A 19,231-nucleotide genomic window follows, 5' to 3' on the forward strand; every position below is an offset into this window, starting at 1 on the left:
CGAAATTTCGCAGCTCATTGAATTTGAAGTCATGTGTAACATGACAGCGAAAAGAGAAAAAAATACAACTAAAAAAAAAGAAAAGTGAGGAAAGGCGAAAGAAATCACGGTTTTTCCCAAAAGCAGCGTCGAGTAATCAGTCAGCTGTGTGTATGTCTGTGTGTCTGTAAAGTGTGATGTGTATGGTGTGTGTGGAGCGCATAAATGTCACACAAAGGACTCTGTCACAAAGTAGATATACGTAAATGTATAAATAAAGCAAGTTCTGCCGCCAAAAAAGGAACCAAAAAGGCGTGCCACAATGCACGGCCAGAAATTATGGTTTTTAAAAAGAATATAATTGAGATCTATGAAAGAATCTTATTTAATATTATCTTGGGAAATTCAAAATATATATTTAACAATTGCTAGCTCAAGAAATTAACAGAAATCACAAAATTTAATTTATTTAATTATCAATTTCTTAGTTTTTAATCTAGAGTTTCTACACCCATTCGCCTTTAATGTCAAAAGATATCTTTAAGGCAAAACAATAGCTTAATTTAAATGCCACTTCATACTATATACAGACTGCTAAGTATCTTTAAACTCACTTGCATTAAAACATTTTAAAAAAATTCGAATTTTAAATAGATTAGAAAATATTCATTAAAAAGTAAAACCAATAAATTTATAGTAAAATTTCTGGAAGGGAACAGAAAAGCATACTTAAGTTAATAAACTAAAACCTATCTAGAAATTAATTCAAATAGTACAAAAAATATTAAATAAATATATAAAAACCAATAAAATTGTACAAAAATGGCTTAAAGGCAACCAAAAATCATATTAAATATTAGATACTTTTTACTTATTACTTTGAAAATATCTCCAAACTAATAAAAATTACTTGGTAGGGTGTCTTTTAAAGAAATTAAATGATAAAGAAAATAAATAAGTATAAAAAGACAAACCAATAAAATGACACAAAAGCTTAAGTAAATACCAATTAATAATACTATATTGTATGGATAAGTCATGTAAAGAATTACTAAGCTGCTACAATTTATTTTTCAGTCCGTATTGAAACTTAATTAGTTATTTAAATGAGTCAAAAAATATATGGAAGTAAAAACCAAATCTATAAGAATTATACCCTCTTGAAAGCCAGCTTGAATATTTAGCTCAGTGCTGCTTTTGTGTGTGTGTGTGTTTTTCTTTTGGCCAAAAAGAAAGGAATTTAAAAAGCAACAAGCGGCGAGAAATAACAGTGCCAGCCACTTGAGTTTTTGTCCCCGAATTGGAATCAAAGTCAGGTGCACGAGGCCATGGCCGTTATGGTGATGTTGTGTCGCAGGTGTTTTTTTTTTTTCGGGAAAGGGGATGGTGTGAGACGGTATGAGCTGTAACGGGGGTGCGGATTTTCATGGGGGAAGTCCCCAAAGTGCCGCCAAATCGAATCGCAGCGAAAAGAAATAGCGAGAACCTGTGGCCATGGCCCTGGCAATGCCGTCACTCGCTAATTCCATTAGTGTTCCTTCTTCCTACTTTTTTTTTTGTTCCGTTCTTCATTTATTTTTGTTTGTTAGATGTTTTCTTGGCTTCCGGCTGCGGCGATTTGATGTTAGTTGAGTTTGTTGTCTGTCAGCTATCAGCTGGAACCGTGACTGTTCGTGCTTCTAGTCCTGTTTCTGTTTCCTAAATCCTGGTTCGATAATTTGCATACAAAAACATATAAACTTTCTCCATTCGCGGCGAACGTCAAAAAGGCTCAACTTTAAAGTGGGTTTTTGTTTTATATTGTTTTTTTTTTTTTTTTTTTTTTTTTTTTTTCGAAAACTGTGTCAAACTCAAAGTGTTCCGTTTTGCAAATTGGCAAAGCGAATTTGTGCATATGTGCGAAATTAGTCCAATTCGAATGCTAATTCAATTTTAAAGAATTTTGTTCAAAAAACTCGATAAACTTTTTGGGAGTGAAATTTGTGAATTGTATAGCAATTTGCATATATTCATTAGATATTGTTTTATACTAGGTATTAGGCATTTTTAAGTAAGGGAATAATACATTTCTGAGGAGTAATTCATAAAAATTGATTCTAATTGTGCAATAAATATTTCTTATTTCAAATTAATCTTTAAATAATGAGAATTCAATATTTAAAATCCATTAAAACTTCATAATTACTTGCTTTTGATTTGAATTTAGAGCAATTGCTGTTAAGGCATTTAGCCACAAAATGAAATTGGAAATTATAGTATACAACTTGATTCCAATAATAAAATAAAATCAAAGACTTGATGGACATTGAAATCTAGAAAGGAAAGTAAACAGGATAAATGCATTTCCTTGAATTTTTATGGTTGTTCCTTTGAAAACATAAACAGGGAGACAAGTAGGCAATAATTTCTGTAAAGTTAAGAATAGTAAGCAAAAGCTAAAGTATTTCGAAGAAAACGTTACGAAAATATATTAAATAAAGACTCTAAATTTAGAATAAATATAAATAAATAGTAATAAGCCAAACCAACTCTCAAGAACAAGAAGCTTGATTACCTTTTGGACAGCAATAAACAAATCAACAATTTAAGCAAGAAACCAAACAATAATTAAAGTAAAAAATTAGTTTATATTAAGCAGTAAATATCCTAGCAATTTCTATGTTTACCTACTTTTTGAACACTTTGTCTCTGAGTGCAGCCTTGTTCATGTGTTTATTTCGTTTTGCGGCTTGCCACTTAATTATTATTGCAAAAGCAAGCCCGTTGCGGCTGTCATGTCTAATGATCCTATCTCTATTTATATTTTCCATTTCCCATTGCAGCCGTGCCGAGACAGAGAGAACTTTGTTTTTTGGCTAAAAAGGAATCCAAGGCTTGAATCGCCTGACAGTGCGGCAAGTGCAACCGAATCAAGTTCAATTAGCCAAATTCTGTCGAGCCTTCGGACTGGACCATGTGATCTACAATAAATGCAATTGTACATAGGAAATATAGTTCACATACTGTTTCAAAATCGATTGTAAAAATTGATAAAAGCCTCGTAATACCCAGTATTCTGATCATGTCCCAAAACTAAAGACTAGTTGAAGCGTGTAAGCGAGAGACGAGAGAGAGATAGAGGCAAAAAGAGACACAGAGAAAAACGATCTGGCCTAGATATATATCGCATGTGCACGACAACGGAAACGGAAGCGGCAACGGCAGCGGCAACGGAAACGGAAACAGCACCGGAAACGGAAGCGGCAAAGGTAAGTTCAACTTTAGTCATTTGTTAAACATTGATACTTATTTTGTGTTATTATTAACAGAGCTTTTATATTCTTATTTATTTTATATATTTATTTATTCCTTTTGTCAAACGGAAGATTATTAAAACGCCATTAGCAACAAGAAACCCGAAACCAAAACAAGTCAATTTTTAACTATTTACAAACTGACACCCAATATTAAAAAATTAATTACATATAAACTGTTGATCAACATCCCATTATTAATTTGTAAAGATATAATTTACGAATCGAAATGTGTATGACTTTTGACTATTATTCGCTATTCTGATATCTTATGACTTCATGAAGTTCATAAATATGCGTATTTTTAAATCAATTTTTACACATGTTTATACATGTATAAATGTATACACATGTATACACATGTATATACATTTTTTCGGTAGATCAAAGTTTAAAAATCGCATAACTCAGCCAAAAAAGCATTAATTTCAACTCGGAAAGCTTTCCGTTGATAGTTTTTGATAGGTTGATAAATCTGCATACTCAGTTTAAAATGTAAAAAAAAAAATATTTTTCTATCGATTTTTGAAAATTTTAACGAATTTTTTTTTTATTTTTTTTATAAAATTTTGAAAATTTTAAAAAAATTAATTTTTGTTGGGCATAGCTAGATCGATTTGCCTGTTGATACTGATAAAGAATATATACTATTTACAGGGTCGGAAATTACTCCTTCACTTTGTTTTAGACTTCGACTTATATTATAAGACCCTGCAATAGTAATATTTAGTATCACCTAAACATCAGGAAAGGAAGCTAACTTCGGCACGCCGAATATATATTATATACCTATACATTTTATATTTACTGTTTTACATTCACGGTTTCGCATATTTCTCTATTTTTAACAATCGTTTGTATGGCAGCTATATGATATAGTAGTCCGATTTTCATAAAATTTAACACAAAATTCTAAATTAACATAAATTAGCTACATATCAAGTTTAAGTAATATCTGTTGAAATCTGAAAAAGTTATATTTTTTCTTTAAATTTTCCTATCATTCCTATGGCAGCTATATAGATGTATATATAGCTCACCGATTCGCCAAACTCCGATTTACATACTAATAAAATTATATAATAAATAATAACTCCATAGTTTCATTCAAATAGCTTGCTCTTAAGTTTGTTCCGAAACAAATCACATGATATTATGATTCCCAACTGGTTCTAACATCCCCGGAACGAAGTGACTGCTGCCGGCCGGGTCTCAGAAATGTGTTGTGTTACAAAAGTTGCAAGTCATTGTTTACTGTTATTTAAAGTTTATTACTGATCGTATATAATTGCTGGTCATAGCTACTTACTGGTCATAGATTCTTGCTGTTCAGAGATACTTACTGGTCATATCTTCTTACTGGTCATAGGTACTTACTGATTATAGTTACTTAATGTTCATTGATACTTACTGATCATAGTTACATACTGGTCATAGATACTTGCTGTTCAGAGTTACTTACTGATCATAGTTACATACTGATCATAGTTCTATAAATCGTTCGATTGTTCCTATGTGAGATATGTATATATTTGTATATATATATTCCACCGATTCGCCATGCTCTGAATTACATACTAGTAAAATAATATACAAGAATAACTCCATAGTTCCATTCAAATAGCTTGCTCTTAAGTTTGTTCCAAAACAAAATTCATGATCATATGATTCCCAACTGGTTCTAACATCCCCGGAACGAAGTGATTGCTGCCGGCCAGGTCTCAGAAATGTGTTGTGTTACAAAAGTTGCAAGTCATTGTTTACTTGTATTCAAAGTTAATTACTGATCATACATACTCAATGGTCAAATGACTTACTGGTCATAGATATTTACTGATCATAGATACTTACTGTTTAGAGTCATAAATACTAGTTTGCTGTTGCTACTGACCAAGAATATCTACTTTATATGGTGCGGAGATGACTCCTTCACTGCGTTGCAAATTTCTGACTGAAATTATAATACCCTGCAGGGGTATAAACATTATTTATTTAAAAAACCCAAAGTAATGTACATGTTCTACATAACTATAATGTTTATAATTTCTATTTACTTTTCATTATAATTCTATTAAAATTATACTTACTTCATTTTATTTATTTGATTTAAAATCCACAGTCACCATTCAGCGTACGTCGTGAGCAATAATGACCAAGAAGTACGAATTCGATTGGATAATTCCGGTTCCGCCGGAACTAACCACGGGCGCCGTCTTCGATCGCTGGTTCGAGAACGAGAAGGAGACGAAGGAGAATGACTTTGAGCGCGATGCCCTCTTTAAGGTCGATGAGTATGGCTTCTTTCTCTATTGGAAGAGTGAGGGTCGGGTAAGTTATATAGTTCTATAATATATTCTCTTATTAAATGTATATATTACAAATATACTCTATATCTGCTTCCAGGATGGCGATGTCATCGAATTGTGTCAAGTGAGCGACATTCGTGCGGGAGGAACACCAAGGGTAAGTGTATTTATTTAAATATATACATATATATATAACTTGGGGAAGATTGTTACCTTTAGATATGTCCAAAAATTCTTCAAAAAATCTATACTGTTTCTAACAAAATATAGTAGATCTGCAAATATAATGAATTTTTTTATGTTTCTTTAAGATTCTCTGATTATTTCGTACTTTTCTACCATTTAAATATATTTTTAATACTCTTTAACAATGGCAAAAGCTTAAAGTATGAAACAAGTTAATGAATTTAAATAGAACTAAGTTGAAAATTTAAATACTATTCTTATATTTATATATGCTTTTTAAATGATATTGTGTATTTTATACAATTTACCATTTATTAAGCATCACAGCTAGATAGATAACCCAACCTAACTGAAAGGAATGATAATATTTATCAATTTAAATGAAATACATATCTTTTCTGATTCCATTTGTCTGCATTTTTAGTTGACACCTTCCTTGCCTTTTCCGCTTTTCCTTTTCCATGGCAAGTTTTGACTGAGTGCAGTTCTCTTTTTTTCCCACATCCTGGCAGGATGAACTATCACAAAGCCATAAAACTGTCGTTCAGGAGAGAGAGAGGGGGTGGATGTGTGTGTGTCGGTTAATGTGTCAATATGTCACTTTTGCTCTCAATTGTTTTGCAGCCAGCACCATTTTGTGGATCAAAGTCGCCGTCTTCGACTTTGGAACGCATTTGTTCCATGCGCTAGATTTATTGTCACCAAGTCCTGTGTCCTGGGTCCTTGCGTCCCCTTTATTTATTCCTTTTGCTCTCAACATATGGCATCAGAGGGGACCCATATATATATATTTATATATATATATATATCTGGTGGGTCTTGAACTGATAGAGTGATGTATTTGTGTTTGTCTGTCGAGGACATCGCCTAAATGAAATTTATGACCAAAGACAGCAACAGCAACAAACCGAAATGAAGCCCCATTTGTACCAATCCATCCATACCACATACCTTCTATATATGCTTTATATATATAACATATATGTGTATATAGATATATGTATTTATGGCCGATGCAGGTGCTGCTGCCCCAAGACTTGAACTAATTTAGATTTGCCGTCCAGTCTCACTCCCTTCTCTCTCTCACTCTCTTAGTATTTCCCCCATTTTCCCAGGCTTTACCTCACTTTGACACACTTTTCCAAAAGGTACAAGGGACCTGAAAGTGAAACTGAAAGTGAAACTGATGCCAATGCTGTTGCTGAAACCGAAGGCTTGGTTGAGTGCATCCAACTGGCAACTGCCAGAAAGAGAGAGAGAAATTTATCCATTGGAGCACAGCCAGATCCGGCCATATGTCGGTTTTTTCAGACAACAAAATAATTCATTAGATTTGATAATTTGATATCTATCATTAAATATATATTTAAGTATGCAAACTTCTTTACAGAATTATTTTAATCTTAAAAAGATGCAAATGATAAGTTTATACTCATCTAATAGTCATGGGAACTTCTAAACATTCTACAAAACATATTTGTTTTTATATAAACAACTTGTATTTACTTCTATATTTAATCAAAATTAGTTAATTTTTAGATTTTGTAATCTCAAAGTACAAAGTATTAGTAAATACATTCTCATTTCTCATAACCATTTGTTGAAGAAATATGTATCTATTATTATAATTATTTTAAGAAATGTATAACTTTTTCCATACCTAATTCAGCTTTATTATGTGATCTTTTGGTGGTAACACTCTATCTTCTCCTCCTTAGTACTGAAGTTAAAGTCCTGATTTCCCCTCTCTCTCTCTCTCTCTCTTTCATCATTTTGCATTTTTAGCTGCAGGCGAATCCTTTGACTCGCTTGCATGTGGGTTACAGGTGCATCTAAGGGAAAATGCCAAAGGAAAAAGGATGCTAGAAATTGAAAAAGGAGATGGAGAGCATGGGGAGAAAAGACTACTAAGTGGCAGCCAGGTGTGGTCGCTGCTGGTAATGCTCCTTCTTCTCATCCTCATCCTCATCCTCGATTCTCCTCCATTCAATCGTGAACAGGCTTTCCGTGGAAGCGGCTTAAGTCCAAGCCAGGCAAAGGCTTAAAGCAAATGCAGCAGAAAAATATTTGTACAAATTGAAACTGAAAATAGAGAAAGAAGAAAAAGAAAATAAGTCCTTTCATAGTCTGGAAAATATGGCAGTAAATTGCATTAATGTTACGCAGTAATATGCTCAACAATTTAAGACCTTTAAAAGTATATATATTTAAAGTTGATTAATAAGTTGTTTCTTTTTTATGGGAAATGATTTTCCAAATCACCTTTACAAGATCTTCATAGCATTATTGTTATTTAGTCAACAAAGTTGTTGTTTATTTATCTGGTTCGTAAAACTCAACTTGAATGGGGAACAGAAATGTCAACTTTATTTACGATTTGTATAACTTTCAGTAGAACTCGAGAAGTTCTATTGTTGGAAAATCATGATTTTTGGCAATGCTGCGCCTTTATTTGTTGGCAACTTGAGAAACGGGGAAACCCGTTGAGTCTGTCTTGGCCAGTTTCTGTCACTTTTAGCCAAAACCCTTTCACACTCCCCCCAGAAAAACTGGTTCAACCCTTAACATCTTTTGTGCTCACCAAGTGATTCCACTTGTCCTTTGGCAAATTCAATTAAAATGCAAAAAAAAAAAAACGGCCAAGAGCAAAAGCTGCAAGAAATTCATATAATGATCACACGCATAGGGTGAGTGGACGCTATAGTGTGTGTCTTTGTGTGAGTAAGTGGTGTAGGTTCTGAAAATTGTTTGACAACAAATACGATGGCCAAAGGAGTAATGTCCAAAGACTTTATGCAAAAGGCTAAGAATATATAAACAAAAACTAAAAAATAATAATTCGATATAATTAATAACTAGGTCCTTGAGTTCTTTTTAAGCTATCCAAACCTTTGGTCTTGCAAACATTTCAGTCATGAAGCTGATATTTTATCGATATCGATAGTGCAAAAAGAAAATCTCTTATCGTGTATATGACATTAGGTTACACTATTTTCCTACATTTTGCAATTCATCAAACCCCGGTCACTTTAGTTTACTCCTATAGCTACTACTCATCATCATTCGTTTGTGGGCCCTCAACTCAGATGGTCCGGTGGCTACTTCAACATTAGTCACTCGTGATTTAAAATTTGTTTCCTTTATTTTTCTTATGTTTGCTCCTCTAAATACATATTTTCATTTTATTTCTTATTAGGCCAATTATATTGTCTTTATTGCTGGGTTTTTTTAAAGGAGAGTATTGTTTATTTTAAAAGGCAAAGGCAAAATACCTACTTTTCCATAATTTTACTTAATTTCAATAATATAAATATGATCGTTTGACATATATCATTTTGGCGAGCACACAGATTTCTACCGGTTCGTCCGACATATTAATTTTGCATTATTTGAAAATTTCGTTTTATATTCTATAAAAATCATAATGCCAGTTTATGACCCTTATAGTTTGCTATTGATATGGGATTTGATGGAAAATCGTGTTTAAAAAAAAAAAAACTCGTAACTCGATCAAAAAATTATAAATTTCAATTTTGAAAGCTTACCCCTGTCAGTTTCTGTTAAGTTAATAAATCTGCAAAATTAAAATTATTGTCAATTTTTGTACTTTACTTTTTTTAATTTTTTCTGCTTGACATAGCTAGAAAAATTCGGCTGTTGATGCTGATCAAGAGTATATATTATTTAATGACTATTTCTTTACTTCAGACTTAAATTACAATACCATTAAAAAAGGTATAAATATTTAAACTAATATAATTTGTTTCTCAACTAAAAATTAAATAATAATAATTATTAACACAGATTATAAATAATCTATAATTTGTAAGCAATTTTCGAAATTTTTTGTTAATTTTACTGAAAAAACTAGGACTTTGGTACGCATTACCTCAGTGTGTGTTGTGTGTGTTTAGTGCTCTGCCATCACTTGAAATGTTTGGTCATCAATATTAAATCAGTGAGCGACACACACACACACACACTATATATATATATATATATATATATATATACATATATATATATGTATATAAAGCCAAAGGAAAAGCGGAGCAGGCAGGACGCATGCCCCAAAAGCCTTGCACAATGAACCATTAAAAGTTGCTTCGTTTGGCAGATGGGAGGGGAAAAACCACAGAAAAAGAAAAGTGGCGGCTGGCAGAAAATAAATAAAAACCCGAAAAGAAATATTGAAAACGAAAAAATTTGAGCTTGGTTGCAGTTTTTTTTCAGCATTTTTTCCCCCAACGACTTTTCCTGGCTTTTAGTTTCTCTCTTTTATTTTCATTTTTTTTTTGTTAAAGCTTTTCAATAATGCAGGAAAAAAAGAAATGCCAGAAGAAGGCAAACACAGAACATGAAATGAAACGAAATAAAATAAAATGAGGAAGAGAAAAAAGGCGAAAAAAACTTTTATAACATTTGCTTTCACTTTATTTTGCTGCTTCAAAGCGAGGGGAGGCTGACTTATTTAGCACTCGAAAGTATGCTACAGTTCTTGCTGCTCCTGCTCCTGTTCCTGCTCACCGAGTCCTGGCAAATTGCACTCGAACTGATTGAGCTATTGACGTTTCTGTTGGTGTGTGTGTGTGTGTGTTTGATTTTATCCTGGTGAGGAAATTTCCTTTGCGGGGTCTCTGCATAATTCAATTTCCTTTAAGAAATTCACCGTTTAAGTGGAAGGACTTTTGAAAGAGTCCCTGCTGTGAGCACTCTTTGATTCTTTGAAAATTGTGCTTAAACCTTTGCAGCAATAAAATGGAAATAGAAATATGATATATAAATAATGTGATTTTGAAAGCCTTAAAAATCAGTAAAAGGATTTAATATTTAAATAATATATTTAGTTACCATTTTCTTTCAAATAAAACAACAAAGGAAGCTAACTTGGCACGCCAAAGTTTTTATACAGTTGCAGATTGGAATTCGATCACTAGGAAATAATAAAATGTAAAATTTATATATTTATGTTAAAAACAATGTAATGCCTGCTTTCATTTCATTCACCTATACATTTTACATTTATAGTTTTACATACACCATTTTAAATTTTTACTCTATTTTTTACGATCGTTTGTATGGCAGCTACTTATATGATATAGTAATCAGATTTTGATAAAACTTTACACAAAATTCTAGATTAATATATAATAACTATATATCAAAGTTAATCTGTTGTCTAGAAAAGTTATAATTTTTTCTTAAAATTTTCCGATCGTTCCCATGGCAGCTATATATATATATCTGTATAATCCACCGCTTCACCATGACCGACTTATATATTAGAAAAATTATATAGATGAATTACTCCACTCCTCATTCAAATATTCAATTGCTGCTTTTGAATTTGTTCCAAAACAAATCTCATTATCATATGATTCCTAACTGGTTCTTACATCCCCGGAACGAACTGACCTGCCGGCCAGGTCTCAGAAATGTGTTGTGTTACAAAAGTTGCAAGTCATTGTTTACTGGTATTCAAAGTTTATTACTGATCGTATATAATTGCTGGTCATAGCTACTTACTGGTCATAGATTCTTGCTGTTCAGAGATACTTACTGGTCATATCTTCTTACTGGTCATAGGTACTTACTGATTATAGTTACTTAATGTTCATTGATACTTACTGATCATAGTTACATACTGGTCATAGATACTTGCTGTTCAGAGTTACTTACTGATCATAGTTACATACTGATCATAGTTCTATAAATCGTTCGATTGTTCCTTTGTCAGATATGTATATATATGTATATTATAGTCCACCGATTCGCCATGCTCCGACTTATATACTTGTAAAATTATATAGAAAAATAACTCCATAGTTTCATTCAAATTGCTTCCTATTAAGTTTGTTCCAAAACAAATCTCATGATCATATGATTCCCAACTGGTTTTAACATCCCCGGAACGAAGTGATTGCTGCCGGCCAGGTCTCAAAAATGTGTTGTGTTACAAAAGTTGCAAGTCATTGTTTATTAGTGTTCAAAGTTAATTACTGGTCAAACATACTTACTAGTCATAGATACTTGCTGTTCAGAGTTACTTACTGGTCATAGATACTTACTAGTCATAGATACTTGCTGTTCAGAGTTACTAGTCATAGTTACTTACTTGTCATAGATATGTACTTGCTGTTCAGAGTTAAGTACTGATCATAGTTCTATAAATCGTCCGATTGTTCCTATATCAGATGTATATATAGATATATACATATATTCCACCGATTCGCCATGCTCAGACCTATACACTAGTAAAATGATATTGTCGAATAACTCCGTAATTTCATTCAAATAGCTTGCTCTTTAATTTGTTCCAAAACAAATCTCATGATCATATGATTCCCAACTAGTTTTAACATCCCCGGAACGAAGTGGCTCCTGCCGGCCAAGTCTCAGAAATGTGTTGTGTTACAAAAGTTGCAAGTCATTGTTTATTAGTGTTCAAAGTTAATTACTGGTCAAACATACTTACTAGTCATAGATGCTTGCTGTTCAGAGTTACTTACTGGTCATAGAGACTTACTTGTCATAGAAACTTGGTGTTCAGAGTAACTTAATGATCATAGTTCTATAAACCGTCCGATATTTCCTATATCAGATGTATATATAGATATATATATTCCACCGATTCGCCATGCTCAGATTTATACACTAGTAAAATGATATTTTCGAATAACTACATAGTTTCATTCAAATAGCTTGCTCTTTAATTTGTTCCAAAACAAATCTCATGATCATATGATTCCCAACTAGTTTTAACATCCCCGGAACGAAGTGGCTGCTGCCGGCCAAGTCTCAGAAATGTGTTGTGTTACAAAAGTTGCAAGTCATTGTTTACTAGTATTCATAATTAATTACTGATCATACATACTTACTGGGCATAGATACTTGCTGATCATAGTTACTTAGTGGTCGTAGATATGTACTGTGCCGAGTTAGTTACCTCTCTTAGTTACTTTCTGTTCTGACTGCATATACTGCTTATAGTTAATTACTGATCATAGTTATTTGCTGGTCATAGTCACTTATTGACCTTAGTTACTTGTTTGCGTAGAAACTGTTGATGCTGCTCAAGAATATATAAATTATATATGGTCGGAGATGACTCCTTCACTGCCTTGCATTTTAAAAGATATGTAATCTTTATTTTATATTTTAAAACTTACTCCCTTTATCTTAAATAAATAAATTCATATCCTTTAGTTAATAGTTGTACATATTTACTTTTCTCCAAAAATGTACAACATTAAATTACTGCTGAACCCAAACAACAAAAATAGAATGAAAATATAGATATATCTATAATATATATATATACTTGGCTTCGCGAATGCTGCACAAATGTTGATAAATGTTCCTTGTGCAATGTATTTTTCGGGCTGCTCCCCAGCCTTGATTAATGATGCGACTGGAGATTAATGTTGCCCCTAAAGCTGATACAGATACTGATTCAGGGGGATTGTGATTGAGATAGGCACCCCGTAGCCGTTGCAAAATGCAGTCAGAATAATTACCTTTTTATATATATTTAATTACAGGATCCAAAGATACTCGATAAGGTGACCAAAAAGAATGGAACCAACATCCCTGAACTGGATAAACGATCCCTAACGATCTGTTCGAACACGGACTATATCAATATAACATATCATCATGTTATTTGTCCAGATGCGGCAACAGCTAAGGTAAGTCCAAGTTAAAGCTTTTTCTTTACTATAATTTAAAGTGATTGGAAAGCACTGATCAAAGGAGTAATATGCCTCATTATCCTTAGTCTATACATTTCCTCACATACGTAATACATACAATTGCTTCCAAAGCTGATCTCTAACTTACCTTAAAAACAGTCGGGTGGACCTTTTATACCTAGGGAAATCTATGAAAAATAGTTGCATATTGTCAACACTGCGTATGAGTAATGTAAATATCACTCATACGCCATGGGGTCATAAGGTTACAAACAAAAGGAAAAACAAGGAAACTAACTTAGGCAAGCCCAAATTAATATGCTCTTGCAGTTTGCATTTGCATTATAGGTTCAAATCGGAAATTGATTATAAGCTTAATATATTTATAATATTTTGATATGACAATTTTATTCGACTAATCAAAGATTAAAAATCTCGAAAATCAGCCAAAAATTCTATAATTTTAATTCGGAAATCTATTAGTTTTTGATAGGTTAATAAATCTGCATACTCGGGTTAAAATTTTATTAAATTCAAATTTTTGAAAATTTTAACGATTTTAACCCCTTCCCTTTTTTTTTTTAAATTGAACATTTTTGGAATTTTTTTTTTTTTTTGCTCAAAGTAGCTAGAAAGATTTGCATGTTGATGCTGATCAAGAATATATATGGTTTATAGGGTCGGATAGGACTCCTTCACAGGGTTTAGAGCTTCTAACTAAAATTATTATAGCAATATATCAATATTTTTTTAAGAATATTATATTGTTCGACAAAGTTTTTTTTACCAAAAAAGATAAGATAATATACAATTTTCTTTTTTAAGAATCTTTAGAAACTTCAGAATTCGAATCTGTTCTTTAGGGTGTTATATTTCCCTAATTTATAACTCTTAGTTTGCAATTATCAACATAAGCAAGGTCCACTCCAAGTTCGTAATACACTGAAACAAATAGAAATGGCTTGTGCAAAGACACACACTCACACACGTATCGTTTCTCCTATCGTAAATATCCCTCTACTTTTAGATCTGGCTAGATGGCATACGAAAAATAACGCATAATGTCAAAGCGAACAATATCTGCCCCATGATGTGTCTACGGAAACAGTAAGTGGGCGTGTTTCCACCCCGTACATTCATGTCACAACTTGTCCTCTTCACATCCTTCATACATTTGTCAGGGGTCCTGTAACCAGTGTCCCCTGTCCCCTGTTCCCCTTCATCCCTTCGCCTTCGCCTTCGCCGCATTAATTCCACTTGCTGCACCTCACTCGATTACACTGTGTGTACATAATTGCATCGATTGTTCCGTTCCGTTCTCTCTTCTTTCTCTCTGTATTCTGCATGCTGTTTCTTCTTCAACACGTTCTTCTTTCTCTTTGTTCTTGTTATTATTGTTGCCATTTCTCTCTCTCTTTTTATATATATATATAAATCTCTGTCTTTATCTAACTGTACATAACCATCTCGCTCGCACAGAGCTGGCAAAAGATGTTGCGTCAAATCACGCATAACAATCGAGCCACGAATGTGTGTCCTCGCACCAATCTGATGAAGCAGTAAGTAGGAGTCCTTGCCGAAAAGGACCCCACTGTAAATTAGTCCATTTCATGACACATATAAAGGAAGCATCAGACACCTTTAATTGGGCTTAAGATACAGGAAACAGGAAGTGTAGTTTGTGTAGTTAAATATACTCATTATGCCGCTATGACACTCGAGGTATAGATTTTGGAATTAGCTGAGGACATACTTGGTTATGCTAGATAAATAATATATATTACGTAAACGTGTTATTAAATGTTAAGCTTCAAAAGCTAAATTAACATGTAAATTGGTAATGCTATGCAGCTATGGCACTAAGGGATAATTGAAGTATTACCAAGGGGCAAGAAATGTTGTCTTAAAAAATTCCATTTCCATAGTAAATCATTCTAGAAACCATTCTACCTAAAACACAAGAGTGTCTTTAAGTAGAACACCTTGCTTAAAGGGCTTAGTTCTAAGTAGACCAAGTTCCGTACTTATTTTAAGGTAAGTCCATACTTCTTCAAATTAATTACATAATGAAATTCCTGCCAAGTTTGCTTTTAATTAAAGGTCTTAACTATATTGAATTTCTGTTCGGGGAAATGCAAGTTTTGTGATTACTAGGAAACCATTGTTACCACTGCACTTCCTTTCCCCTGAAATTCCATCCGTTTACATTTAAGCCACATTGTCTGTTTGGACTTTCGGGTCAATTATTCGCATTCTGACTTGTTTATTAATTTCCTGATTGGCGATTACGCAATTCCGGGAACTCCAAAGTCCGCAATTCGATCCTTAGCCAAATACTCGACTCTCTAGTCCTCCTATTCCTTCTCCATGGTCCACTTTTAGCTTAAAATAAATTCATATTATTTGCATTTTCCGGGAAAGTGTTCTGGGTTGGGCTGCTGTTCTTTTTCCCACCGTGAAATGGGGGAAAATATCAATAGCAAAAGGGGTCCGAGGAAGGATGTCATAACTTAAACAAGGAATTTAAGCTGACATTAAGTAAATGGGTTCAGAAATTTCTGCAAAATTAATATGTTATTAACATAAACAGCACAAATATCATTATTTGTATATCCATTATAATTATTATTATTTATTATTTTCTACTAATATTTATCAAATGTCCAATTGCAATTGATACTTCTTTAAATGTTTATACATTTATGTATATATTTTTTCCACACACCAAACCCAACCCTTTTTTTCTTTGGCCTACATTTAACTTAATTTTGTTTTGGGCTTCCGCTTTTGAACCATCGTCGGGCGTTGCCACGGAATGGGTATAAATTGGTCATTGAGAACTGGGTTAAACCGTCCAAAAAGTTTGCCTCGAAACGAATGCATTCAATGGGTTAAATGTCTGATGATGACCACGATTCCTAAAGGTGCCTCTCGGTGTCCTGGAGGGATTGGAAGGACAATGATGAAAGGCGGTAACTGAACTGTGGTTCATTGGATATGCGTTTGCCTGCGGTGAACACTCTCCAATCCATGTCCTGGGTGGAGATCACACAACCCTGCACATCTACACTGAACCAAAGAAAGTGTACGAAAATAAGGGAAATTGAAATTAACAAGGATTTTAATTAATTTCTCTGAAAAACTAATGGTCACTTAAGAGTTTTTGTTCAATCTTATTATAAAACTCTTTCTCTCAGTGTCCTAACATTTGGTGGTCCTCTAGGGGGTTCGATGATGAAAAGTAGCAAAGTGCATTCAACGAACCACCGTGTTAACCACCATTGGTGGCAACACCTTGGCCAAATAAGGGAGGAGTAGCAGTAGCAGGAGCAAGAGTGTTGCAGGAGCAGTGTAGGAGTTAGTGTTAAAAGGCGTGGCACACAGGTGGGGCATGTTGCATGTTTGTATTGTAAATTAGTCGTCGTCCTAGTTTGCAATTTGTTTCTGATTGCATTATTTATGCGTCATTCAACGGCAGCGGCCGCAATTACTTGACCCGGAACTTGAGCGGCCAAAAAGTGTGCAATTTGTAGCAGTCAGGATATAGACTTGGGAAATAGATTTGGGATTCCCCCTCTATGTGTAGTGGTCAGTTGGCCATGTAAATCTCTCTCACCCTCTCTCTCTCTCTGTTGATTCAATTAGTTATGAGGTCTGGTCGTTAATCATCTGTCTAATGGATCAGCCTGAACTTGATTGCTAATCAATATTGAATTCGATTACCGAATCTCAACCATTCAGCTTAGTCCACTAAACGGACATTAAGATGTGACTTGAGGTGGGGAGACTGCAAGTAAATAGTATTTATTTTTCAATCAATTTTCATGGCTACCAAATTATTATTTCAATTTAAATCAAGCCAAAAGCTAGAAAGGTGGAAAATCGGAAAAAAAATGTATTAAAATGTATTTATACTAATGTACAATATTATTTAAGTATGTATTAATTTGTAGTAATATTTTGTATAATATAAATCTAAGAATTTGTATAGAATAAGTTGCCTATATATATATATATATGTAACTAAATTGTTTGCTTTAATTGCATCAGGAAGAAAATTGTTGTTCAAAGCCTGAGCGTTGCACATCTTATATTGCATTTGTTATATGTATTTTAGTATATAGTTGTAATGTATTTGTAACTAACAACTATCAACTCATCAACCAGGTATGTGACTTAACTTGTTTATTTTTTTTTTTTTTTAATAATTCCAAGATATTTGTTTATATGCTTGCACTTGTTATTGCTTGTCATTTCCATTTTAATTGCATTTCATCCCAAAACTCCCACTCGTACAAGTGAAAAACCTTCACAGAACTTCGTAGAAATAAACAAATGAAATGTAATTACTGACCCTGACCCTCCTTCTCTTGTAAAAAAATATATAAAAAACCCTAGTTGGATGCGATTGAGTTACTGCGTTGAAAAAAGCGGCAAAATTCCAGTTAAAACGCTGGCCAAGACCTTTGCCTCTGGCAAAACGGAAAAGCTGGTATACACTTGCATTAAGGATGCTGGCCTGCCGGATGACAAGAATGCCACAATGACCAAAGAGCAGTTTACCTTTGACAAGTTCTATGCCCTATACCACAAGGTGTGTCCCCGCAATGACATCGAGGAGCTATTTACATCCATGTGAGTTGAATTGATTTAATAATAATCAAATATTCTCCTAAATTTAAAATTACAAATAAACTTACAGCACCAAGGGCAAACAGGATTTCATAAGTCTGGAGCAATTCATTCAGTTCATGAATGACAAACAACGTGATCCGCGAATGAATGAAATTCTTTATCCACTTTATGAGGAGAAGCGCTGCACGGAGATCATCAATGACTATGAACTGGATGAGGAGAAGAAAAAGAGCGGTGGGTTGACATATAATAAATCCTTAAAATATTATATTATTGATTATAATTATATATTATTGTTATAGTGCAACTTTCGCTGGATGGTTTTAAGCGCTATTTAATGTCCGATGAGAATGCCCCTGTATTCTTGGATCGACTGGATTTCTACATGGAGATGGATCAGCCGTTGGCCCATTACTACATTAATAGTTCGCATAATACCTACTTGTCCGGTCGTCAGATCGGTGGCAAGAGCTCTGTGGAAATGTACCGTCAAACTCTACTCGCTGGCTGTCGATGTGTGGAGCTGGATTGCTGGAATGGCAAGGGTGAGGATGAGGAGCCCATTGTTACCCACGGTCATGCCTACTGCACGGAAATTCTCTTTAAGGTGAGTAAAGATTTAAAATATTAAAGAAAGTGTGTAGGAATTTGTAACAACTGTTTTGAATTGATTTCGGAAGCTTGAAATATGATTTAATATTAAATAACCTTCATTTCTATAAATAATTCCCAATATAAACTCCAACTAAACCTATTTTATCTTCATTTAAATGTTTCTAATTCATTTCCAAAGCCTAAAATATGATTTAATATTAAATAACCTTGATTTTTATCATTTTTTTCCAATTCAAAATGCAGTTAAACCTTTCTATAACCCCGAATAATACTTGAAATTGAATTAAAATAGATATTTCACATTTAATTACATGTAAAGTTAACAATCTTAATTGACAAATGAATACAGAAATAATCAGTGGTGTGCATCTAAGGTTTAATGGCCATTTGGTAATACTTTTTTATGGTGCCTAAACAAATTAGATACAAATTAGCTTTAGTTAGTGGCTATAGGGAGTAATTTCCAGCACGTAAACTTTAATTACCAGAATAGAAACAGGCTTTGTCATGCAGTTGAAAATTAATT

General features: G+C 33.3%; 1 protein-coding gene across 7 annotated transcripts in view; it reads left to right on the forward strand.

Annotated features, from left to right (window-relative positions):
- The window catches only part of norpA (no receptor potential A), a 64,605-nt gene that overhangs the window by 37,745 nt on the left and 7,629 nt on the right, over nucleotides 1-19,231 (forward strand). For 2 of the 7 annotated variants that reach the window (XM_086836144.1, XM_086836145.1), the window contains 8 exons: nucleotides 2,802-3,227; nucleotides 5,392-5,600; nucleotides 5,676-5,735; nucleotides 13,306-13,452; nucleotides 14,483-14,562; nucleotides 17,854-18,090; nucleotides 18,158-18,324; nucleotides 18,393-18,697. In XM_086836144.1, the coding sequence (XP_086692270.1) occupies nucleotides 5,421-5,600; nucleotides 5,676-5,735; nucleotides 13,306-13,452; nucleotides 14,483-14,562; nucleotides 17,854-18,090; nucleotides 18,158-18,324; nucleotides 18,393-18,697 (1,176 nt within the window). In that variant the 5' untranslated portion in view covers nucleotides 2,802-3,227; nucleotides 5,392-5,420. Of the gene's footprint in view, nucleotides 1-1,550; nucleotides 1,688-2,801; nucleotides 3,228-5,391; nucleotides 5,601-5,675; nucleotides 5,736-13,305; nucleotides 13,453-14,482; nucleotides 15,015-17,853; nucleotides 18,091-18,157; nucleotides 18,325-18,392; nucleotides 18,698-19,231 lie in introns of those variants that run through there. The other 5 variants (XM_086836141.1, XM_086836142.1, XM_086836143.1 and 2 more) reach the window with 4 other exon arrangements.

The sequence above is a fragment of the Drosophila serrata genome, unplaced genomic scaffold (assembly GCF_035046125.1).
Source record: "Drosophila serrata isolate PLE 108 unplaced genomic scaffold, ASM3504612v1 contig_276, whole genome shotgun sequence".
Classification (NCBI taxonomy): Eukaryota; Metazoa; Arthropoda; class Insecta; order Diptera; family Drosophilidae; genus Drosophila; species Drosophila serrata.